Genomic DNA, 26754 nt, shown 5'->3' with positions numbered 1-26754 from the left:
CACAAGTCCATTACTCTAATAGGGACATAGGGAAAAACCTTATGCCCAGAAGCTAAAATGCTTGTGGAACAACATAAAATACTGACTTGAACCATGGTCAAACTCCTTTACCTACGATGTTTGTGCTACCCTACCCTTGACATACACAAGTCGTTCGTATTATAGAACTCTAGTTTCTATTTTAAACTTTGACAAAATTCTTTTCGTGTTAATAATCATACTGTAGAGTACCCACAATTATTTGCAATTGGGTTTGTATACGTCCCAATTTTCAGTGAGGGTATAACACATCTTTGATCACCTTAATCGTGTATCTATGAAAAGTTACCCGAACTTTATCACCAGAAGATCAGATTTATCACCCATGTGTTTACTTATTTGTAAATATTTGCATCTTATCAAAGCTTTTATCTACATTTAGTAATTATCGTTACTTACCGAAGCTAACAAATATTATAAATAAAACATTCAATTTATATGCATATTTACCGAGGATGAATTTTAGGCCGTAAGCAAACATCCACATACACAAACAATATTCTAGATTAAGCATAAATAGTGATTATATTGATGTTAAACAGACCTATGTCAATAATTCCTATCCTTTGAAAGTTTCACTGTGACGTAAAAGTAAGAATTCTAGATATTCTCCTCAATGGTTAATGGGTAGATATCTATCAAAGGCAAATAATATCTTTATAACTCCTTGTGGACGTGCCAGGCATAATTAGTATATCGTTTATAGAATCATTTTCTTTCAAAATAAATAAATAATATATAAGTTAACTTGTATGTTCGAAATTGTTTAGTATTCAAAAATCATAACTGATAAAATTTATGTGTTTTTCGCGCATCAACATTTTTAATACCTATGTATGAATCTAGGCGTTAACCCTTGACTGAAGTACATTCAATATAGAAAGATCAATTAGAGTAAAAACGATTTTATAAGTGCATAAAAAAAGATTATCTTAAACTAGACAGAATTATAGATAAGTCCTCTAAAAATCCCGAAATAAAATATGTCTAAAAATTGGAAGTAACAGAATCCTATTTCGATATAAGAATTGCAATATCGCCAGAGACCAACAGACAGGTTGTGTTAAGTCTCAAATTATAATAAATCACGAACATATATGTTATTTATCTGATTGACTCAAATACTTGTAACCAGAGACAGCATAATATGTCTCTGTTGTTACATAAGTCTTAAAATTAAAAAAACTCACCTTTTCTTTTCGATTTCTCGGAGTGCTTCGGGGAAAGAACTTGATTAAAACTTTGGAAAATATTCATTTTTCCGAATTTCATGTAAAATCCTCTTTAGAGTATGAATGAAAAAGGTAATTAAATCAGTTCCCTATTGATTATCAACTTTGATCATCGCTTCAAGTTAGTTACATGTTACTTTTAAGCAGAACAAACAAAAACTCCAAACAAAAATATCGGTAAAGTTATATCCCGTTGATTTCCAATGGAACAACTCATTGATTTTCTCCCAAACTGTATTTCTGAATTATAATTAAAGTAATATTCCATAAAGATGTAAATACACTTCCTTGTCCACGATTTAATCAAAAGTCTGTTCAACTGTAACAATAGAAATCAAGCCTGCAGTTTTTCAATAAATAATATCAAATGTAAATACATTTTTCGTTGTTTACTGATCAAATGATGAAAAGTCTTTGTCATCAAACAGTTCTGAGGGTTGGAATATTGAACTCCTTTGTGATAGGAAAAAACATCCAAATCAATATGCCAACACCATTAAGTAACAACACTGTAGAATTAGCGTACAAACACCTAGATCTTATTCATTTACGTCAATCTGATTCCGAAAGGCCGGGTAGCATTTACCTGTTCGGAGTACTACTTAATGTCATAGTCAACATGAATAATGACTGATAAACTAATTATTTCGTGGGAAACAAATTCCAATATTATAAAACTATTGGAATGATTTGAAGAGATCGTAGGAGGTGACCATTGATTAGAGAGTCTAATTTTCTAATCGATAAAACAAATTCCGTTCAAGAAAAAGTGCGTCGGTGTGAGTAACCATGGTTATGCATTTTGACATTTTCAGTTTATTTTAATCTTCACAATATTTTCAAAAACAAAATCAACACTATCACTAGAAACTGCCAACTAAAGAACTTATCCCTTTAACAGAGAAAACAGTAAGTACTTCCAGCGACACAAAGGAATTTGTCAACCGCGACATACGTGATTAAGTTTTCTAACTTTATTTAACAATTACGCTTCGTATATTATTTATGACACTCGGTTCTCGAACTGATGTTCTGTTTTCACCTCGGGTAAAACTGTCAACAGCAAAAGGAATTATTAATCAGCGTGGGACATGAATCGAAGTAATCAAAGACATGGAGACATAAAAAATAGTTCACGGCCTCATAACTGTGCCAGAAATGAATTAGCTAAAAATTAGCTTCTCAAAAGAAGAGATACCATACTATCCTCTACAATGATCTAATTTCGAAAACCAAGTTCATCTTCAACATGGAATCATTTAAGTTGATAAGTTTGCTATATAAAGCAGGTTTGTTGAAAAAGAGACGAAATAATGACAGGAGCTGGAGCACATCTACTTCATTAGATATAACTCGGTTCAAAGGTAGGTGGGAAATTTAGATTAACCGTGTGATATTTGTTCTGGAATTTTTCTCCCTCCAAAATTGTAGATTATTAAACTCAAATTTGAACAACTGATGTTGAAGTGTGGTATGACAAAAAAAAACCTAAAGTTCAGAGGCATATCATTATATTTGTAAATACTTTATTCATGTTGTTGGTCGTTCTGTTTATAAACATGATATCAATTGAAAGAGAAACCATTTGACTTCTTCATAGATAGATGGGTTGGTGCCTTAGAAATAATCACACACGCTAACGTAACAATCAAAATAGTATATGCCTGCCTTCAAACAGGCCATTTGTTTTCATTGCAGGATTAAATTCGAAATATGTAACAACCAATTGAAGAACCAATGTAACAAAATCTTTGATGAATATAGTAACAACAAAGAGCACACGGTTGTTTTCCTTTCGTGTATGCTATCATTGACTGGTCTTTACACAAATTACTCACAATAATTAAGACGTCGTATTCTATTGTCTTTGATTGCTGATTTGCATTTTATCATTTTTACTTCGCGTTTCCTAAAGTCAATGAACTTGTCGATCGAACAACGATGCGTGAGAAAATTCTTCTCATCAAAATCTACTGTTACTTATTAAAGTCTTCGTGTTGGTCCTGTATCAGATCAACAACGCAAATCTCATCAAATAAACAAACATGGGAATCTTAGAAACTGATACATTTTTTTAAATGGTTTGAATTCTGTAGCAAAAATTGCCTCATCTGTTAACAACAGTCTTATAATCTATAATCCCACGTGTTGAGCGGAGAAGTAGCAAATACATATATCAGTCTGGTTCGACTTAACCAGGGTCGAACTTAGTACGCTACCACTCTTCAGAAACGTTCAGACAGATACAATAAAAAGACAAAGCAAAACTGTTGCCGTTTGTGCTACATGGGTCTGCTAATGTGAATAAAAGATACATATCCGTGGAGTAAACTGTATAATGAATCGAAATGATGTATCATGATGTAATATATATAAACAAGTGTATCAGATATACATATACTTGGAAAGGATGTTTTTCAATTTTGAGTTAGAAACTGCCTGCTTCAATTCTAGGTCTGAAATTTTCATTTTTGATCTGGTCCACGTCTTAGGGCTCCAACAAGTCATCAAATAAAAACAGAGGTCAGAGCAATCTCGGACTAAGATGAAAAGTATAATAAATTTTTAACTCCAAAAGTGTCAAACATTAATATGAAAAATTATTTGTTGGTTAACATCTTAAAAATGAAAATTGAATGGCAAAAAACAACTGTCTTTAGGAAATTCGCTACAGTTTTCAGATACTTGGTTATTCTATAAGCAATTAATTTTAACTAAGCCGGCATGGTTTGACCTTCTGGTCTTGTCATTGGCCACTCCATATCTTCTTACGTATATATGGTTTATATTCATTTATTATAACACAAAAAGCGCCAATTGGAAAAGATAAATTATCCCGTCCTACGCAGTATTGTACAATTTTTTGTTGTCATGATCGAATATTTAACAAGAGGCTGTCACAACGACAGCAAACCGGATTTATTAACATTTATTTGTGTCCTGGCAATATCACAAGAACCATTACTGATGAATGGTGAAAGTAAAAATCGTCAATATCAAATTTGACCCGGCTCCATTTTGTCATTGATCAGTATCAACATATTAAAATTTGAAAAGCTTAGATTGAATGGTTCATGAGTAAATGCAACAATGTGAATGGAAACGCCATTTTACGATCTTTCAAGAACCATAACTCCTGAACGGTAAAAGTCAAAATCGTCATTATTGAACTTGACCTCCATTTTGTCATCAGTAACAGCATATTAAAATTTCGGAAGCTTTGGTAGAACAGTTCATGCATAAATGCACGGACACGACTGGAAACTCCATTTTTCAATCTTTCAAGAACCATAACTCCTGAACGGTAAAAGTCAAAATCGTCATTATTGAACTTGACCTCCATTCTGTCATCAGTAACAACATATTAAAATTTGGGAAGTTTTGGTAGAACAGTTCATGCGTAAATGCACGGATACGACTGGAAACTCCATTTTTCAATCTTTCAAGAACCATAACTCCTGAACGATAAAAGTCAAAATCGCCATTATTGAACTTGACCTTCGTATAATTGTCAGTAATAACATATTAAAATTTTAAAAGCTTTGGTTGAACGGTTCATGAGTTAATGCACGGACAACATTTGATTGCAGCCCGCCCGCCCGACAGTCCGACCGCCCGCCCGCCGGGCCGCCCGCCCGCCCGCCGTACATCCCCAAATCAATAACCGACATTTTTGTCACAAAAATCCGGTTAAAAATGTTTTAAATATATACAATGACCCACTTTTAAAAATTGCATCTATAATAGGATTTTTTCCACAAAAATCATGTCAAATCACCATGTCTTCGTACTGTCTCTAAACCTCCAATCGATGTTTCCAGATATAATTCAATTGATAGTAAAAGTAAAATCTGACTGAGCTTCTATACATTACTGATATCGGGGTTCAGAAGACATCCGATTAAGGTAGTTTAATTAAAGCGGAATAGTCAATGAAAATCTCGGTTCGTGACGTCAAACTTAATTGAAATCAATTTCATATCAGATCACGTTTCCTTCGACAATGTGTCAAACAATCTGTAACCGGAAACAAAACATCATGGATGGATGTCTAAAAAAAGCCGGATTTTTGTTGAATGACCGAAATCATTAAACTTGATTGTTTATTTAATACTATGTCAATTCTTTACTATTTTATGAATGGTAATGCAGTTCAAATAAATTTGTCTGAAAAAGAGAGCAGGAGGTTAGGTGATATTCTGATAATATAGATAATATGCTTAGTTGACACCAAAGACAGGGATAATTAGACTTCGCAATCGTTTGCCTAACAGTCCATGCCCAGTTAAAATTTCCACGTCCTTTTACCCGGCATAGCTTTTAAACATTTTAGACTCATAGGTTATCATCCTTCTGGTCTTTCAAAGATTACCGAATAATTGCACTCCTTGTGTCCAACTTTAAGGTAGACAAAGGTACAAATCATCGTTTTGTACCTAACTCACATGTCATTAGTTCCATATTCGGAGAAAACAAATTTAACTCCCAGATAGAGGTCGATTTAGTTCAGCACTCGGCAATAACACCAGCTAATCTTCTGTTTGCCACAGTTCATGTCATGGCAAGCGAGATATCAATACTCAAAATATTGATGTAATACCCGAATATTGTGTCAATCAGGTAACGCATTTCTCTCAATGCTTCTACACTATAAAGGTATCTAAAAATATATTTTTTAATAAATTGAGAACTTCCTTGATATTAAAGATGAACCATTCACATACACATCGAAAGAACATCGGAGACAAATCAGGGCTAGTTGTATGAACTCCACATGGTAGAGTCGTCTCACATGATCTGCTCTTTCTTGTTTTAATCATATACATCCCGATACTGTCAACTCCTTTCAGTAAAAACAACTGGTTGTCGGATTTGTCTGAAAATTTCAGGGCAGATATATCTAAATCTGATGAACATTTTTGCCACCAGTCAGATTTGCTTTAAATGCTTCAGTTTCAGAGATATAAACCAAAAACTGCATTTTACTCTATGTACTATTTTTAGCCATGTCTGCCATCTTGGTTCCAGGCAGGGTCTTCGGACACATTTTTAGCTCACCTGGCCCGAAGGGCCAAGTGAGCTTTTCTCATCACTTTGCGTCCGGCGTTGTTAACTTTTACAAAATCTTCTCCTCTGAAACTACTGAGCCAAATTAAACCAAACTTGGCCACAATCATCATTGGGGTATCTAGTTTACAAAATGTGTCTGGTGACCTGGCCAACCATTCAAGATGGCCACCATGGCTAAAAATAGAACATAGGGGTAAAATGCAGTTTTTGGCTTATAACTAAAAAACCTTTAGGCCAGGTGAGCTAAAAATACATGCTTCTCCTGAATTACTAAAAAGTCACTTTACAACATAATCATGTTGGTTAATTCAGATAACCCAATTTGCTTATTTCATTTATCACCTTCGAATCTAGACTATATTGAGAATAACTGAAATTTATAACGACCATAATCTATACACTATGGCTGCATATTTCCTTGTATGAACGGACTACTATATGTCAGGATAAACTTCAGATGCAGGCTTGATATATACATGAATTCATCTGACCAGAATGAAAGATAGTAATGTATTTAACAATTCATAGTCTAGACATTTAATATCATCAGAAAACAGGAATTCCTGGTGAATCTATAAACAATTTAATGTCGGACAGACTCTGTCACTTTCAATATTAACTTGAAATGAACAAAACAAAAATATTTTGTATTTATAGATTCTGTCTTGGAAGCTCTATATATTTTAATCCTTGTTTTGAAATAACTCTGACCAAAGGAAAATAAAAATTGGTCAGCTCAAAACCAAGTCATGGTGTTTTTTTCATTTAATCAATGTTCTGAATAACTTGAAGGTAAGGTTCACCATGAATGTTATTTGATTAAGACTTTAAAATATCATCTATTCAGCATTCTCATTTAGAGTTTATTCAAAAAAATTTGTCTGCCAAAGTTCACATCTGTGTTAATCCTGCTGCATGACATACGACTTGATATGTTCCTTTTCTTTTATTGTTAATAATTTTATCAAGGAAGGTGTACGTCCTTTTTAACAGTTGGTTTGATTTCCTTTAAGTCATCTAGTCTTTTACTGTAAACTTGCTTATAGTTGTGAGATTACACATAATGTACATGAGGGTTGAGATGTCAAAAATGTAATCAAACCCTGTTATATATTCTTGTGATAATGCTCAGTAACTTGTTTTCCGAATACCTGTAGCAATGCTTTCTTTTTTTTTGCAAGTATTTGGTAGTATAGACACTAGTAAGTGAACTTTGATAGCCTCTGTTAAATTCAGGCAATTTCGAGCTTGACCTGTAAATGATTTATTTGTAAATTGTCTCCATTTACATCTCTGCTATTACCATTTATTTCATCTTGTTCTTTGCTATTCATTTTACCATTCCTAGTATGGGCTGTCTTCAATGATCTTTATATTTTTTTCTGAATCAGTCCCTTATTATGATTGCTTTAAACATTTCATGCTAGCTTTGTTTACTTATTAAGACTTCATAGAATTCATTCTAAATTATTTGATAAATTTAGGTTAACTGATGTGCTTATATGTCGTCTCAAATAGTATTCTTTTAGTGTTGGTCTTTTCCTCTGATAATATAATAACCCTTTTTAATCAATGCCACCTGAACCTTTTTTCTTTTTTTTTCAAGTCATCTTGTATTAAGTTCTGCATACAACCTCAATTTCAAGTTCATCATATACTTTTTCTGAACAATAAATAAAGATGAATTACCTTCAATCATTTTCTATGCTACTAGAATTTGTTAACTTTGTCAATCTCTAATCATTTCTGGATAAAATCCAATTCATTCATCATACTCCGCTTCCTGTTGTGTTATCTTTACATTTTCATTTGTTCTTGATGAGGCTCTGTTCCTACTCAATTTGGTATTAATAATTTTAAATAAATTTGTTTCTGATTAGTTTTCGTGACTGTTACACTGTTTGCCCTCAACAACCACAACAATTTTGTTTCCACAAGTTTAATTGTTTTTTACACATCAATCTTTATGAGTTTATTAATTCATTCCTTTTTTCTAACTCAATTTCCTAGTCTTTCCATATTTCAATCTTTTTTTGTTGGAAATGTTGTGAACAATTAATTACTCTATTCTGTGTTGTGAAGTATCCCAAACTTTTTTCTGATGGCTGATTGTCTGATTTCTTGTACATGTATTTGAATAGGTAATTTTGCATTTGGCACATTATTTCAATGTTAGTGTAAATTTCTGTTCAAAGACATACATCGTGTTGATGATAAGATTATTTTCATATTACACTTGTCAATCTGATAATGTATTTTTCAAACTTCTGATCTTAGACTCAACACATATCCTATTTACTTTTTTTTAATACTGGAAACTTTTCATTAGGAATTATCGTTTGTCAGGAAAACCTAAACAATTTTGGTTTGAAGACCTGACCACACACTTTTATTACAGTTCTATTATACACATATAAGTACCATGCCAACTCATGACATATGTCTTCATAAAAACTTTATTTTTAATTTTTTCATCAGCATACTATTACAACATTATATTTCATTTACCAAATTTACAATTCCATAATTAAACAATTTGAATTCTATCATCAAACAAGGTAACTCTTCAGAAGTTGCAGTTCCTGCTGTTGTAATCTGGCATAAACATCATAAATAAATATGGGACTACAGATTCTGGTACCAAATAACTGATAAAACTTCTATTTTTATATCTATTAGACTTAAAATAGCTGTGCATTGCTGTTCTTAATCTTAAAGGTTGCTGATCATTTCAAGAAGTCAGGTACATGTACAATGATGTAAATACGAGCATCACAAATATTGGATCATAAAAGTGAAAACACAGTCATCAGTGTTTACTATTATGAATGTGAACATGTACTTGAGTATTTAGGTAGCTCTTGAAACGCTAGAGTATTAGACATGAATTATGATACAATGCACTTGAATTGGTTATATTAGATGCAATGTACATATATATGCATGTGAAAAGTTAATAAAAATTAACAAAAAGATATGCAGGGTTACATGTTGATGAGAGTACAACCAAGTGGCACAAAAATTAATCAAAATCTAGATGTCAACAATAGTTATTTTTCAGTTTATTGTCCTCTAAATTTACAAAAAAACTTCCTTCTTGCAGAATTGTTACTTTCTTAGGATGCTTGCGATATATTTTTTGTATTTGCAGACCATAGATCTGTATAAGCAAAATAAATCCCAAGGAACATGACAGCTATGGTACTGCAGCCAATGTCCTCTTAACATGAAAATACTTTTTCAATTACAAAATGTATCAAAAAAAAAACATCAAATTTCTTAACTTTGTTTCAAAATGATCACCATTTAATGTATTAATTGGACATCTTGGATGTAACAGTAAAGCTGACTGAAGATTTAACATTTTGGTGAACATGTCTGTCAACATACATTCAACTTTCCTTATAGAATTGCTTGTCATTCACTTGTTATGTTTGTTGATAGCATTTGATTCTGTCAGTTTTTATGGACATCTTTTTTAATTTGCCTTGGAGTTCCGTATTTTTAATTTGCCTTGGAGTTCCATTTGCCTTGGAGTTCCGTATTTTTAATTTGCCTTGGAGTTCCGTATTTTTAATTTGACTTGGAGTTCAGTATTTTTAATTTGCGTTGGAGTTCAGTATTTTTAATTTGCCTTGGAGTTCAGTATTTTTAATTTGCCTTGGAGTTCAGTATTTTTAATTTGCCTTGGAGTTCAGTATTTTTAATTTGCCTTGGAGTTCCATATTTTTAATTTACCTTGGAGTTCCGTATTTTTAATTTGCCTTGGAGTTCCGTATTTTTAATTTGCCCTTGATATCAGTATTTTTAATTTGCCTTTGAGTTCCGTATTTTTAATTTGCCTTGGAGTTCTGTATTTTTAATTTGCCTTGGAGTTCCGTATTTTTAATTTGCCTTGGAGTTCCGTATTTTAAATTTGCCTTGGAGTTCTGTATTTTTAATTTGCCTTGGAGTTCCATATTTTTAATTTGCCTTGGATATCAGTATTTTTAATTTGCCTTGGAGTTCCGTATTTTTAATTTGCCTTGGAGTTCTGTATTTTTAATTTGTCTAGGATTTCCATATTTTTGTTAAACCTTTTCCTCATCTTGCCCACTTGTTTTCTTTATATAAATGAGGCAGACTTTATACTGAAGTTTTTCTAAACCCTTCAACTTCATGTTCAGCTGCATACATGATGTCCTTTCATGAAATAATTAAAAAGTTTGATTTTTATATTGATCTGGTCTAATCTATTTGAACACCACAGATACAAGTTACTGTGCTTTATATCATAGGCGGATCCAGGGGGGGGGGGGGGTCTGTGGGCCCCCCTTTCGTGGGAAAAATTTGGTTGATTATATAGGGAATCACTGAAGCATGACTGGAGTGCCCCCCCCCCCCCCCCCCCTTTAAGGTCAGTCAGCGGGCCCCCCTTATGAAAAGTTCTGGATCCACCACTGGCTTTATATCTTGATTTACATTTAGAAATTATCCATGAGGGGCACTGGAACATACAAAATACAACAAAAGACATTACAAATGTGTAATAAACTGGATTTCAAACTGTTAACTTGCACCACTTCCATTATGCCAATGATTGTTGATGCAATTCATGGCAAGTTTGTTAGCTCAGGCATTGTTTTTGTTATCACATATAGATATAGGAAGATGTGGTATGAGTGCCAACGAGACAACTCTCCATTCAAGTAACAATTTATTAAAGTAAACCATTATAGGTCAAGCTACTTCAACACAGAGCTTTGGCTCACACAGAGCAGCAAGCTATAAAGGGCCCCAAAAATTACATTTGTTAGCTACCGGTAATTACAGAACATATAAAATTAAATAAAAATTTCACACAATGTTTTTCTGCAATGTAGTTTTTTAATGTTTCTTTAAAGCACCCTTTGTTACATTTCTCTTTCACTTATGATAGCAATAGTAAATTGTCTTTAAAAATATAAAGATCTCATGATCAGTAAAAGCTAACAGAGAGTAGAGAACATTTGGGAATCAACATTTCTCAAATCAGGATCACAAACTAATTGCAACATTCATGTACAAATTTCATAATGTTATTTCTTTTCAGCAAAAAAACTTTAAGTTGCAGAAGGAATGATGAATCTAATATAACTCACCCAAAAAAAGACTTAAAACATGTGCATCAGGAGGATAAACTTTGAATTTAACTTATTTCTATATTTTTGTGTAAACAAGACATTTTTTAGTATCAGTATAAAAGTTAACGATAGGAAAAAATATATTATTCCCTGAAAAGGATATTATTATTGTTGCATTGAATGTCCATGTTAACCACATGCAATATTTTACTCTGTATTATAGGGAAAGCTTTCAACATATAATCAAGCCAATGTATTTTTAGTGTTCCCTCGCCACAACAATGACCATGAACAAACAATATTGGCTGATAACACGATTAAGTAATTTAGCATTGTATCTGAATACACAAAGTCAATAACTTATTAGCTTTCTGAAACAAGATATCCTACTTTTGAAAATAATATATGTTTTTGAAATAATATTATTGTTAAGACAAATCAGTTAACTTTCATTCAACATGTTCAACAGGAGTAGAATTGTGATATATTCATTTATTCATTCAACATGTTCAACAGGAGTAGAATTGTGATATATTCATTTTAATATTCATTCAACATGTTCAACAGAAGTAGAATTGTGATATATTCATTTTAATATTCATTCAACATGTTCAACAGGAGTAGAATTGTGATATATTCATTTTAATATTCATTCAACATGTTCAACAGAAGTAGAATTGTGATATATATTCATTTTAATATTCATTCAACATGTTCAACAGGAGTAGAATTGTGATATATTCATTTTAATATTCATTCAACATGTTCAACAGGAGTAGAATTGTGATATATTCATTTATCATATACTTAGACTAAATAACAAATGATTTTTACTGTATGATAATAGCATTAAATCAACGTAAATTCCATATTTTTCGAATTGGTGCTTAGCGGGCTGATATGAAAAGTTTATCACATGCTTCTAGTGTTATCACATGCCTTTCCATAACGTTATTGCATGGCATTCCGGTGATACTCGGCAAATTCCGGAAAATATACCTCAATGCTACATTTTCACAAGAAAACTTACAAAGTAGTGTACAATCTAAATTTTATTAACGAAACAATTATTTGGATACTTGAAAGTATACTTTGTAAAATAATAATAAAAACATACTTTAGAAAGTTACTTTAAAAAAGTTTAATTTTTCAAACAGTGTTCATTATGTATATTTTTGAATCATTTCTTTTGTCGTTTCGTCCATATTAAAATGTTTTTTTTCTGTTGAGGCATCTGATAGAAAGATTTCATATCGAATGTACTAAATTTGGGATATGACGTCCGTGAACTTTTCACTCTTTGAACTTCTATTTGGGAACGACGTAAAAGGATCAATATATGAATCTGTGATTTTTCTCCATTGTTGAAGCATATGATAAAAAGATCATAACATGTCATTTTTCATATTGCATGTATTATCAGCCCTCGGTCAAAATCAGCCCTTGAGCCATGCAGCTCTTGGGCTGATATTGAACCTAGGGCTGATAATAAATGCGATATGAAAAATGTCATGTAATAATCTGATATTATAGTACTTCAATGAGGCTTTGTGGTAATTAATAATCCTAAGGAAAAGGGGTCCAACTTAAATTAACTTTGTCTTATTTTCCCAGGACTTGGATAAAACAACTCCAGAAAAAAAGGAAAATTTCTGATTCCAGGATTGACAGACAACCTTTGATTCATTACTAAAAAAATTATAAACTGGAATTTCAACAAATGAGCTTGTTAACAGAGAACCTAATATAGTCAAATTGTCTCCTTGAAAGGGTATGGGGTTTCAAAGTCAAGATAAATACTTAATAAGCTGTGACCTACAGTTAAACAAAAAACAAAGCCTCTGAAAGGGTATGTGGTTTCAAAGTCATGATAAATACTTAATAAGCTTTGACCTACAGTTGAACAAAAAACAAAGTATCTCAAAGACATGCAGTGCTCAATGTCTGTTGAAATTGCAATAAAATATGGACTGGTTTGTTTTGAATTTAACTAAATGTCATCAATCTAATTAAAGATGAACATTTTTAAAAAATCTTTCACAGTAGATAACATGAGATTTTTTTTAATTCTATTTTAAATCTGTGCTTACTAAAGTAAGTTTCAGAAAAGGGAGAGGGTTTGGTACCATTAAAACATTTAATCCTGCTGCAAATGTTTGCACTTGTCCTAAGTCAGAAATCTGATGTACAGTAGTTGTCGTCTGTTTATGTAGTTCATACTTGTTTCTCGTTTCTAGTTTTTATATAGATTAGACCAATGGTTTTCAGGTTTGAATGGTTTTACACTAGTAATTTTGGGGCCCTTTATAGCTTGCTGTTTGGTGTGAGTCAAGGCTCCATGATGAAGGCCCTACCTTGACCTACATGTATAATGGTTTAAATTTATAAATTGTTACTTGGATGAGAGTTGTCTTATTGGCACTCATACCACATTTTCCTATATCTATATACATGTATGTCAGAAATAAGTATCATATTAAATTGAGCATTGATTTTATTTCCACAGATGTATAAAGTGTCAATATAAGGTGACGAAAAGTTGGAAACAACAGCAAATCAATGCTCATAATTAACAATAGCTGCGTCATAAGAAGCCTTTCCATGAACCCTGGTTATTAAAAGTTACACCTAATCATTAATGATACATAAGCAATGTCTATAATCACATATATGTTATTCAAGATATAACTAGTCTAAGTACATGTACTTATAGATACATGTACAATCAAACATAATTCCTATTTTCCAATCAAAGGAAAACTATAATTCTCCTTTAGCTCAACTTCCTTCATATTATTAATTACTGATGTAAATAAAATGAACTGTTATTTAAGGTGGTACCTAACACTACGGGGAGATAACTCTGTAAAATCAGCAGAACGTTTTAATGACGTTGTGTTCTTAAGGGAATATTAAGCTTCTCAATGATCAAAATTGTAGTTTGTCAAAATTTTTGTCAAACTGCTATATAACCAGTGTAATTTTTCTGATTAAACGGTTGGTTCAAAGTTTTTGAAATTTTTATATTTTTGTTAAAAGGTCAAAGTAAATACTTTGACAAAATTTAATGAAAATTAAACGAGCCAAATTAATTTTAGTGAAAGTGTTGGGTACCACCTTAAACACAATCATTAACTTTAAAAAATTTGACCTTTCAGATGCCAAAGAGTATACATCAAGTCACAATCGTGCAACATGCCAAGACAAAACAACACTGACTCTGATCTAAATAATAATGTCAACCCAAAACATGTTACGATTATGTACATTATCATATGTTATGTACCTTCTTACAGCTACAAAACATGTTACCATTATGTACATTATCATATGTTATGTACCTTCTTACAGCTACAAAACATGTTACCATTATGTACATTATCATATGTTATGTACCTTCTTACAGCTATAAAACATGTTACGATTATGTACATTATCATATGTTATGTACCTTCTTACAGCTATAAAACATGTTACGATTATGTACATTATCATATGTTATGTACCTTCTTACAGCTACAAAACATGTTACGATTATGTACATTATCATATGTTATGTACCTTCTTACAGCTACAAAACATGTTACGATTATGTACATTATCATATGTTATGTACCTTCTTACAGCTACAAAACATGTTACGATTATGTACATTATCATATGTTATGTACCTACTTACAGCTACAAAACATGTTACGATTATGTACATTATCATATGTTATGTACCTACTTACAGCTACAAAACATGTTACGATTATGTACATTATCATATGTTATGTACCTTCTTACAGCTACAAAACATGTTACGATTATGTACATTATCATATGTTATGTACCTACTTACAGCTACAAAACATGTTACGATTATGTACATTATCATATGTTATGTACCTACTTACAGCTATAAAACATGTTACGATTATGTACATTATCATATGTTATGTACCTACTTACAGCTACAAAACATGTTACGATTATGTACATTATCATATGTTATGTACCTTCTTACAGCTACAAAACATGTTACGATTATGTACATTATCATATGTTATGTACCTTCTTATAGCTACAAAACATTTCTTACTTAACAAAGAGATGAGGAGTAATTCTATTTATTTCCTTATTTTTAATTATTATCTTTATATTTATATATTTATTTATGTATGAAATGCACATTTATACTCCTAGGGGTTGAAAGCATATACAAAGAATACAATACAAAAATACACACAATGGAAAAATTAAAATATTAAACAGCATCATTCCCAATGATCCAGCTATTTATTTTTCTGTTTATTGGAATAAACAAATTTGTCAAAACCTACCATTTAATTACATCAAGGAGGTTATATCTAATATAACCTCCTTGATTACATCTATTTTAGAAGTTATTTCTTACAGAGATATATAAATTGTCCAGATTAGGTGACAAAAGGATGGAAACAACAATAATCATGACATAAATCAATGTTTCTAACTGTTAGGTAAACAACATCACAAGAATATTATCCATGAACCATTGCATAGCCAGATGAAGGGGGCCTTAGGGGGCAGGTCTCCCCCTCTTTTCATGAAAAAAATTTGGTTGATTATATAGGGAATCACTGAAGCATGACAGGAGCAGACATCCCCTTAGGACAGTCAGCAGGCCCCCTCTTAAAAAATTTCTGGATCTGCCAAAGTTGCATTGCTATAATTATGGAAACCAACATAACGATGATACAGTACTTATATCTGTAATAACACAATTTATCTATGATACAATATTACAGTCTCATAAGTGCCAGAGGTTAAGGTTTTAAACCAAACTCAGTCTTAGGGGGGAAGCCAAGGCCCCCCTTTTTTGGGGAAAAATTTGGTTACTTATATAGGGAATCACTGAAGCAAGACCAGAGTAGGCCCCCTTTTAGGCAGTCAATGGGCCCAAACTGATGAAAAATTCTGGATCCGCCACTGACAGGTAAATTGAACAAACCACAGATAGCAATTTAAATAGGGTTTTTTCAGTTAATGACAGTAATGTTAAGGGCATACGATATAGTTTTGATCCCGTATTTACAGTTTGAAAATTTCTATATAGGCTATTTTTTGCCTGATTAAATCAAATATGTAATAATTTATTACATATTTGATTTTTATTAAAAAATATACCTTCATGTGCTACTTTTTGAGTTAAATGAGATCTAAATTTTGTATATTTGCTCAAAATTCGGATTTGTGGCCGTATTTTCTCTCCGAAAGAAAGCCATAACTTTTTTGTTTTAAAAGATAAACACAAATTGTTTTTTGATAAATAATTTGTAATTTCTGTATTTTATAAGTATCCTAAAAATTTATGCAATTTTTATTCAAATATAACTCAAATTTATCAAATGGTCATGAATTGAGAAAAAAAACGTAATTTTGTGCCGTATATTTATCAAAATTAAAAAAATGCACTATTTACAGTTTTATAAAATTTGGTCCACATAATCTCCCTGCAAAATGAAACAAAATGTTGTTTTAAAAAATAGGGGTCCATGCACTCGTTTTCAAATTAAATCAGTTTGAACGATAAAAATCAGTCGAAAAATGCATCTTTTCCCGATATGTCATAGTTTGACGTCGCGAAAATAACATTTTACGTTAGAAACGTCATTACCTCCCCTGTAACTGTATCGTATGCCCTTAAATTAAGGACTTTTCAGTCTTTGGTCTCCATGATATACACTAGTATTTTGAATCAAGACTTATTGAACGAATTGTAATTTTTTATGAAAGTGTCTTTAGATTTGTGCAATGAGAAGGATATATGACTTGAAAGACTTTTTTCATTGTCCATTTTGCTGAGAACCAATTATTAGTTAAACGTTTAAAACAATATCAATATTCACAGTCAATAAAAAAAATGCATAGTTCCTGGTCAGCACTAATCTATACTATAAAAATATATAAAATAGGAAACAGTTTAATATAAGTTTAAAGCTTGTTTCTGGATACTAGTAATTATTCAATTGTATTAATATGTTCATAACAAATTGTGCATTTTATTTAACTTGAATTTAATACAGTATGTTTACACTAATCCCTATACTGCAAAATAAATAACATAATTACACCTTATGTAAGAATCCGGGGTTTTGATTGGTTAATAGCCAGTGTATTTTTCACCAATTTACTGTTATCAAATGAATATCGTTCATTTTTAACGCCGCCGGGGTATTTGCTAAAAGGATATGCCTTTTTTACCCTCTCTGCCGTGGTATTTGCCAAAAAATACTCTATCCGACTTGTAACGTCACGATCATCAATGCGTTTTAGTACATTAACATTCAGTGTAATTAAACAGATATATCATGTTATTGAGGGGTATTGGCGAAAAATACCAGTCTTGAGAATGAATTTCCCTCGCCTTACGGCTCGTGAAATTTAACATTCTCTCGACTGGTATTTTTCGCAAATACCCCTCCTTAACATGATATATCTGTTCAATATGATTTAATATTATGCTAAATAGTTTAAAATTGCCATAAAGATTTACTTTCAGGTTGAGGTGTAAAAAAGACCTTTTTAATCCTTTCCCCTCAATGTTTTTGCTTACAAATATGAACTTTTCATGTTTCAACTTTTGGTTTTATATGCAAAGAAACTATGGGAGCAAACAATTGATTGTTATTTTTGGGTGTTTTAACATCACTTTTAAGCGGAGCAATAGGGCTATTTTGTGCAGGCAATTTTTTTTGGTGGAGGAAGCTGCAGTTCCTGTAAAAACCTCTGATCTTGATAGGAAAACTGACAATACTGTGGAAGCAAACAAAAATGCTAGTCAGGGAAAGACGAACAAAACCAAAGCATAGAGATAAAAATACAATCAAGTTTGTTTTCCCGTTTGAACGGTTTTACACTAGTCATATTTTGGGTCCTTTAATTATAGCTTGCTGCTCGGTGTAAGCCACGCAAGTAAAATATTTGAATTGTGATCAGGTTTGAATAATAATATAAAAAAAGTGATAGTAATCTTATTAAAAATTCATATTGTAAAAACGTATTTTATATGAAGTTCAACAACAGGGTTGAGCTTTCTCACATAAACGTCAACTAAATCGATTTTTTATATTCATTTTCACAGGTTTGGAAGAGGTATCATTTCCTAGTGATAATAGGTGGATAAATATACTACATAGCTTATGAAATCAATGCCTGGAAGGACATCAACATCCTATAAAGACAATAATGAAGTTGTTTCCTAATCAAATAAACAACTGCAGCGTACATAATCAATGAAGATAGAATTATCTTTTCAAGGTCTGTGAGGAGTGAGGAAAGCTCTTGTAAGGTAAGACAACAACTCTATCAACGCTGAAGGCCAAATAGCCAATTAATATCACTAGCGTAAAGAAAATCTTTTAGGAATTTGTTGCCTTAATGTATAGACTTGGGTTCATATGAACTTATCACTTTTAAAGCAATATTTTGTTCAAAAGAATATTGGCAAATGTAAATGTTCTCTCACTGATCAAATTGCAATATTAGCATGATATTCCTCTTTGTTATAATAATATAATATACAGTTGTGTTTTTAAGTATTTATAAAAAAAATTGAATCAATTACATGTATATATGTTTAAAGTTAATATATTTAAAGTTAATGATAATGTTATTATACATTTTTACATATATCATTAAGTTAAGCTTTGCAGTTCAAAATAATATTTTAAGTTGCATGCACTAATAAGTCATTATACAATTTTCTTTTTTTTACAAACAGAAACTACATGCAGCATATATTATATAATATACAGGGGAAATTTGTGAAACATGGGATTTTCTTCAATTTTTATTTTGAGTAAATAAGGCAGTTTAATTTTTTGAAATCAATTTTTTGATACTCAAGAGTTGCCTCCTGTGTACCATGCATTTTTCAGATATATTTCAGAACATAGACCATGAGTCACTAAGAGTAGATTCTATTTGTCTCCCTTCAACTACGTATACAAGTCATATTTATATAAACAAAAATAAAGTTTATATTTTCAGTAGATTCAAATATCAGAAAACAATGTTAATTCAATTATAAAACTGTTTGTGCCAATACATTAACTGACATTAATTAAAATAAAAATATGTTTAAGGGTAGGTTATTCAGTTTTAGGCATGCATACAAACAATCCCCTTATCTACAACTGTACATGTATCTACACCAAACGTCTTAAAAGTAACAGACCAATAAAACCTGCACAGTCACTTAGGAAGTTTGATTATTAATAGTGTAAGACTTTATAATTTTCAAATCTGAAGACAGGAGTGATTCACATTTAGATCTCATTTTGTCCTTTTAGGCTGGTCAATATATATACCACTAGAACTACATGTAAGAATGAAATAATTGAACATGTATTTGGTTAAAGGGCAAGTAGAAATATTATCAATCCTATCTTGTTCCCTATTTTATTATACCACTATTACACAACAATTGTTTATCACAAACAACCTGATGCATTAAACAAAAACAAAAATTTTACTCAAAGGGAAGTAACTCAATTCATTTTATGAATCTGTATTTTCCTATTATTGAAAAAGCTATAAACCAAGCTTAGTGCAATGTAGAGGAAACAGACTTAATTATTCAACAATTATTGCTTTTATTTATGAATATTTACTTCCTATGAATGATCATAAAATACATATGTACGCTTAACAAATGAATTTTTAAAAGTATAAAGCAGTATGTTTTGCACTAGTGGACAAATTCTTTTTAAATGCTGTTATCTTTTTCAGAATTTCTTTAAAATAGTGGAGCATCAAAAAAATCACATCATCGACTAATGATGTACAAATGTGATTGAGAAAGAAAACAGCTGACAGAAAGCCTATGAATCATCATTCAGTCAATCAAGTCAATATTGCGGGGGGAAAATAGGTGTAATCTGTACTGGTTTATGTGGATACCAGGATAGCAAATGTTTCAAATGCCAATAGTTGACACAAATTCTTTCATTTTATCATTTTGTACTCACGTCTTTTCTGTGAAGAGGCTTGTATAATAGCAGTTACGATGTCAAAATTATGTTGGAGCTTTGCCAGTCTTCTTTCACGTCGCTTTAATTGTCTTACTAATCTAGCAGACATACAATTATTTCTGTATTGTAGTTCTGATACCATTTTCCTGACCTGTCCTAAACCTGAAAAGAGATTGATAAACAATTATCATGATAATACTAATGCAAATATTATAATTCCATGGTCTACCAGGCTGTTACTATACAAATCCTTGGTAATGTGCAGCAGAGCTAGTTATACTAGATACATGTATTTGCAACTGTAATTTGTAAACCAAAGTATTCTGTAGGCTAATTAAACTTAAAATAAAATTCAGTTATCTTCATTCTAATGCAATATTGTCAAAACTTTATAGTTTTTAAAGTTATCTGTATCTTAATTTGTCAGAAAAATAAATAAGTCTGCATAACTTTATTTTGGTTTTTATTATAGTAACAAATCCTTCGCATTTAAACTAGATACATGTATGTATCCTCAATTTGTGACTTTGAAACCTATGTTTTACATATAGCCTAAGCTTAAAATGCAATCAATAGTTATCAGTTTTAGTTACAGGTGTACATGTATCTCCTAATGAGTGTATCAAAAGTCAAAATAATGTCACTAATTTGTGATTTCTTAAAATCTTGACACCAAACACAGAGAGTGAGAGAGTTTTTTTTTTTTTTTTTATATCAAAACATATTATACATTGTACTTTTTATATGTTTATTACAAGTATTTGTGGTTTTTTTATTATTTACGAAAAAAAATGTTTTTCAAATGTATTTTTACACTACAATGTAGTCCTCTTTCATTTATTTAAATATTACTACTAACATCTACATTTTACATGTATATATGTATATCCAAACAATTTGATTCAGGAAAATGTACAATGTACAAAAAATGTATAAGCACATACATGTATTTGTGGTTTTTTTTTAACTTACAATGTATTATTTTAACAGATGAAATATTTGAAATTGATTAATTGAATATGAATTTGATTTCAACTGATAATTGCTAGTCTTGAAGATATATTTTTTACTATACTTAATAAACATCAGTTTAAATATTATAAATATTCTGCAGTATTACATCTTATAACGATTTGGTACATACATGTTGTTTTTTAATGTGTTGCATATTTGTTTTTCTTTCTTTTTTTCTACCTGAATTAGGCCGTTAGTTTTCTCATTTGAATTTTTTACATTGTCATTTCGGGGCCTTTTAGAGCAGACTCTGCAGTATGGGCTTTGCTCCTTGTTGAAGGCCCTATAGTTATCTATAGTTGTTACTTTCTGTGTTATTTGGTCTCTTGTGAAGAGCTGTACATGTCTCATTGGCAATGGTACCACATCTTATTTTATATTAATATTTAACCATGTACAGTTGTACATTTTTTTTTGTACATTTTCACAAGTCTCAGTAATTAGCGACAAGAATCAGTTTTATTTAGTGACAAATAAATGAATACATAACACAATTTTTTTCTATCTTAAAGCGATAAAAGGTAAAAAAAATAAAATTTAAAAAGCAAGTTGCTAAAACTCTTCTTGTCGCTAATTAGTGAGACCGAATATTTATAGCTGCCAATATTTTATGGCTATCAAAGACATGCATGGGGATGTTTTCAGAATAAATAAAAATGTAGAATGTGCTCTTACTTTGAGACTCCAATGTTGAGCGATTAAGCTTTCCAGAATGCTTGGCTTCTATATCTAAATGTATTGAGTTTTTCCTCCATGGAAAAATATCTGATGTACTTGAGCATTCCGTGAAAGTATCACTCTCAAAACTGTCATGTCTGGCATCATGCCATCTATCATATATTTCAAAAAGCAAATCATCAACAATAGAACTGCGTTGCTCTGACAAATCAAATAAGGTATCATCCATACTTTCAGAATTTAGGTCTAGACCTTCCAATAGTCCATGTCCATAATTGTCTCTAGATTTTGACCCCATTGGCATTGCCATTGGCACTGACATACACCTTTCGTGAGCCAATTCACTCTCACTTTCAGACATAATGAAATACAAGTGAAATTTTCAAGGCATTGTTATTGAATTAAACAAAAACTCATGAGTGTAAATCAATGCTAACAGTTGAGTAACTGAAATCATTACGAAACGTAAACAAATCATGAAATGCACCATTACTTCAGATTTATTTTAGATTGTTCTGCATTTTATGGGTATTATTGAGCAATAATAAGAAATATCGATAGGCCGATTTTTTAAAACAATGTACAAGGTACTGAATTTCACTCAGAGACCAGTAACCAAGGTTGACGTGTCGCTGTTATCTGATAGAGTAACATCTGGTGCAGCAAGTTTTTTGTTGACAAAATTGTGACAGGAGAGTTCCATTGTCTATCGTAACCTCTCTAGATTTTCCATATTGTGGTATATAAATAAAACAGTGCTGTGTTATGAAAGCATGGTAATTGAACTTATTTTGTCTTTCTTTATTTGGTTTTTGGGTGTTACTTAAAGGTATATGAATTATAAAAAATGAAAAGTACTTGTCAGAACTACTACAAGCATTATAGTCAACTTCGGAATAACTACTAAATAGTGTACGGAATCCCGGTCTCGAACCCGTTATAAGAACGCTAAGGCCCATGCTTTAATAAGATCTGGTTATCCAAAGCTTTATACATACGAATCCATCGTCAACAAGCAAATCATTTCTTAGATCTGCAAAGCTTATAATCAGATAGAAGATGTGCAACAATGTTGTACCAATAACAGTGAAAAAAAAACTAGTCCAAAATATTTATTTATTACTGAATTAATTTCATCAGATTTAGATTCTTTACTTCCGATAAACCTTCCAAATGCAGAAAACAACATTACGATTTTAGATATATATGCTGCGTTTAAGACTGAGACGCAAAGTTTTAATAGATGATTTGTGAATAGTTACATGGATTTATATCGTATAGCTACTACTATAGTTACTACTATATTAGTCCTTGGTGATTTGTAACACAAGTTTTTAATGTTCGTCAATTATATTCCTGAGGTTCTTTTTCGTGTAATCTTGGACATACGATACTAGTTTCTGCGTCTGAGTAAGTTATAAATTTCAAAAGATGTTTGAAGATGTCACGAATGGTCTATCTTGGCATTAAATCTGCGACCGGTGTTAAAGTAAATTGGCATGTCAAAAAGGGGACTTTGTTTAAAAGTACTTTCTATGCAATTTCATCACATAAAAAAGAACTCGAGATCTAGACTGGGTTCTATATCAGTATAGAGAACATATATATAGTAACCACATATGTCACAAACTGACTGTCAAACTGTATGGGTATAAAATAGAACTAGTAGTCAAAATCAAAGCCTTTTACCTATTTAAATTCTCACATCAAATGAAGAAAGCATAAATCAGTAATTTCTATTCAAAATCATATAATAATAAAGGCAAAGTTGGAAAACGGGGATGATACTTGTACCATTTCCTGTAGTCACTTTTTACTTTGGTTGAAGGCATATCTTTACTCAGGCTAATGTAACATCTGAAAGTATCTAAACTGTTGCATGGAATTACACACGATCATCATGCATGCAAATTTTCAATGAACTTTGATATCTAAAGAACTAAATAATTACAGAACATGTATAATATAAGTTTCATAAAAATCCGCACTCCTGATTGCCTGTAAGGGACGACATCAAAAGATCAATGTAGGATAAAAAAAAATTAAATCAAATAGTTTGGGGTTAAGGAGGGGGGAGGGGGTGTTAAACTGCTGCAAGTTTTGATCCGACATTGATTTTTACATATATCAATATTGGTCAATCAATTTTTCCCAAACTGAATTAAAGAGGGGGTGGGTCAGTGAAAAAACTATGTGAATTAAGTTTTGTATCCTTCATTCAACTTTTGATGTCGTCCCTAAGTAATCGCGAGTCTTTCCGATATAAAATTGTATTTCTGCATAAAAATCTATAAGCATAGCAACACATGCTTCTCGTGACAACTTCACAACGATATGAAAATAAGGAACTTGACAAACAAAAAGTTGATATTACTCGTAATTTCATGGTTGTAGCATAGAAGTGTAACAACTAGAACTTAATGCTTCTTTTCGTAATTTCATAGGGTTTTAAAAATCGTTAATCGTGCACATTTCTAGAATGAAGCGCGGAAATGTGCTTCGATTAACGCTATCAATTAGATATAAGAAGATGTGGTATGAGTGCCAATGAATGAGACAACTCTCCAGCCAAGTAACAATTTGTAACAGTAAACCATTATAGGTCAAAGTACGATCCCAACACTGAGCCTTGGCTCACACCGAACAACAAGCTATAAAGGGCCCCCAAATGACTAGTGTAAAATCATTCAAACGGGAAGACTAACTGATCTAATCTGTATTAAAAATGAGAAACAAATACACTTATCAGGTTCCTAACTTAGGACAGGTGCAAACAAATGCACAGGGATTGAACGTCTTTATAGGTACCAACCTTTACCCTTCCCCGCAACAATAGTGTGACATCCCACCATAGAAAAAAACATACTAAAAGATATCAACTGAAACGGCTAACCTCAATCATAAGACGTATTAACACAAACAAGTGAACATACACTGAGCGAATAAATTTGATTTATGACACAATGTTAATACAAAATCAATGAAATAAGGGGTAAAAATATCAGAAAGACAACCATAACCTTGGACACAACGCCACCAAATAAAATAAGGTACACATGTAAATTAAAATACTCGTGTTGTAAGGTATACAGTAATGATATACGGAAATTCATAGATAGAGAACTGAAGTGAACATTTGTAGTCATACAAAACACTTATAACAAAGCTTATATATATCCAAAAAATGATTGACACGATATAACACTAACTAAGTAAACATTGAATATCAAAAAAGCATTATAAATAGTATCAACAGGTCAAATTAAACATTAACAGAATAACAAAGAAGTAGCTGTCAATTCTAAATCAACAATCAATGAGAAATCAAAATATAATTGTGTTTATTGGATGCAATGTGGTTATCAGAAAAATTAAAAACAATATCCTGATGAGTGTTTGCTACATTTGGTTCATATCCTTTTGTCAATCAGTAAAACAATCCGGCATATGTGTTGGACAATGTTTATCAAAGCATAAAATGTAGAACTTTTTGCGTGGACCATACCATATTAGGCAAGACATTTCACAGTGTAACAAGCCTTATTAACTGAGTGGGCCACGAAACAAATCCAAATATCAGTATGAGGTCTTAAAGTCTTAAACTATACAGAGAAAGTAGTATTGTGTACCCATAATGATTGTTCTTCTACCTACGTTAGCCTAGATCGAGACATATAATTTGTATTCTATTTCCTGGTTAGCCTAACTCAGACCTAGTTTCTCCAAACTATATCATTAAAAAAAAGCCGGTATTTCAAATCTTTTGTAACTTTCATAAAAGCATGCCGCTTCTCTGTATTTAAAAAGATGATTTAATATCAGGCAGAAAGATATTCCAGACATGTCATTCTATTGTAGTCAAAATATATCTCTAATATATTATGCCATTCATTTTATATGATCTTATATGGTTTAAGGCAGATTACCTGCATGTGTAAACTGTCATCTCAGATTGTTAAATAGCAGTACACAATTGATCTTTGCTTAAATTCTCAAAAGTTAGATAAATTGGCTATTGTATTGTAAGAATGTTCGTATGGATGAAGAAAACTGAGTGATTTTTTGTAAAATTTATACTATTTTAAATTAAACTAATTGGTTTTGTTAGATTCTATTTTCCCACTGAGGGAAAATACTTAGTAAAAAGAAATGATGAAAACATTCGAAGACCAGGAAATACCATCTAACTATTTTACATCAGCTGATATAACCAAAGCTATTGAAGAATTAAATATGAATAAAAGTGCTGACGAATTTGGATTATGTGCTGAACATCTCAAATTCTCCAAAAATGAAATAGCTTTCTATCTAACAAAACTTTTCAACTGGTAATATAATAGAAACTCTCAAAGATTCCAGGCACATTCAAAACTTGCATTCTCTTTCCTGTATTAAAAAAGGACAAGAATCCTTCTGATGTCAACAGTTACCGGGGTATCACAGTAACCCCAGTCCTAGGAAAAGTTTTCGAATACTGCATTTTACCTAAACTCAATCTGCAAAACATTACGGACTTACAATTTGGCTTCACTAAAGGGCCTAAATCCTCTTATCTCTAGCTTCATTATATCTAAATCAAAATATGATCAAACAAGGAAAAACAGTGAATTTTATATGGCT

General features: G+C 31.4%; 1 protein-coding gene across 2 annotated transcripts in view; it reads right to left on the bottom strand.

Moving 5' to 3' along the window:
- Nucleotides 1–22856, bottom strand: part of LOC139512559 (TBC1 domain family member 30-like) — a 71857-nt gene extending 49001 nt beyond the window's left edge. The window contains exons 1-2 of one of the 2 annotated variants that reach the window (XM_071300259.1): nt 22132–22856; nt 20440–20604 (exon numbers count right to left, since the gene is read on the bottom strand). In XM_071300259.1, the coding sequence (XP_071156360.1) occupies nt 20440–20604; nt 22132–22495 (529 nt within the window). In that variant the 5' untranslated portion in view covers nt 22496–22856. Of the gene's footprint in view, nt 1–1229; nt 1357–20439; nt 20605–22131 lie in introns of those variants that run through there. The other variant, XM_071300270.1, reaches the window with a different exon arrangement.
- Nucleotides 22857–26754: the final 3898 nt, after the last annotated feature.

Source organism: Mytilus edulis, chromosome 1 (assembly GCF_963676685.1).
Source record: "Mytilus edulis chromosome 1, xbMytEdul2.2, whole genome shotgun sequence".
NCBI lineage: Eukaryota > Metazoa > Mollusca > Bivalvia > Mytilida > Mytilidae > Mytilus > Mytilus edulis.
The sequence above is the reverse complement of the archived record's forward strand: the minus strand, read 5'-3'. Positions and strand labels throughout refer to the sequence as shown.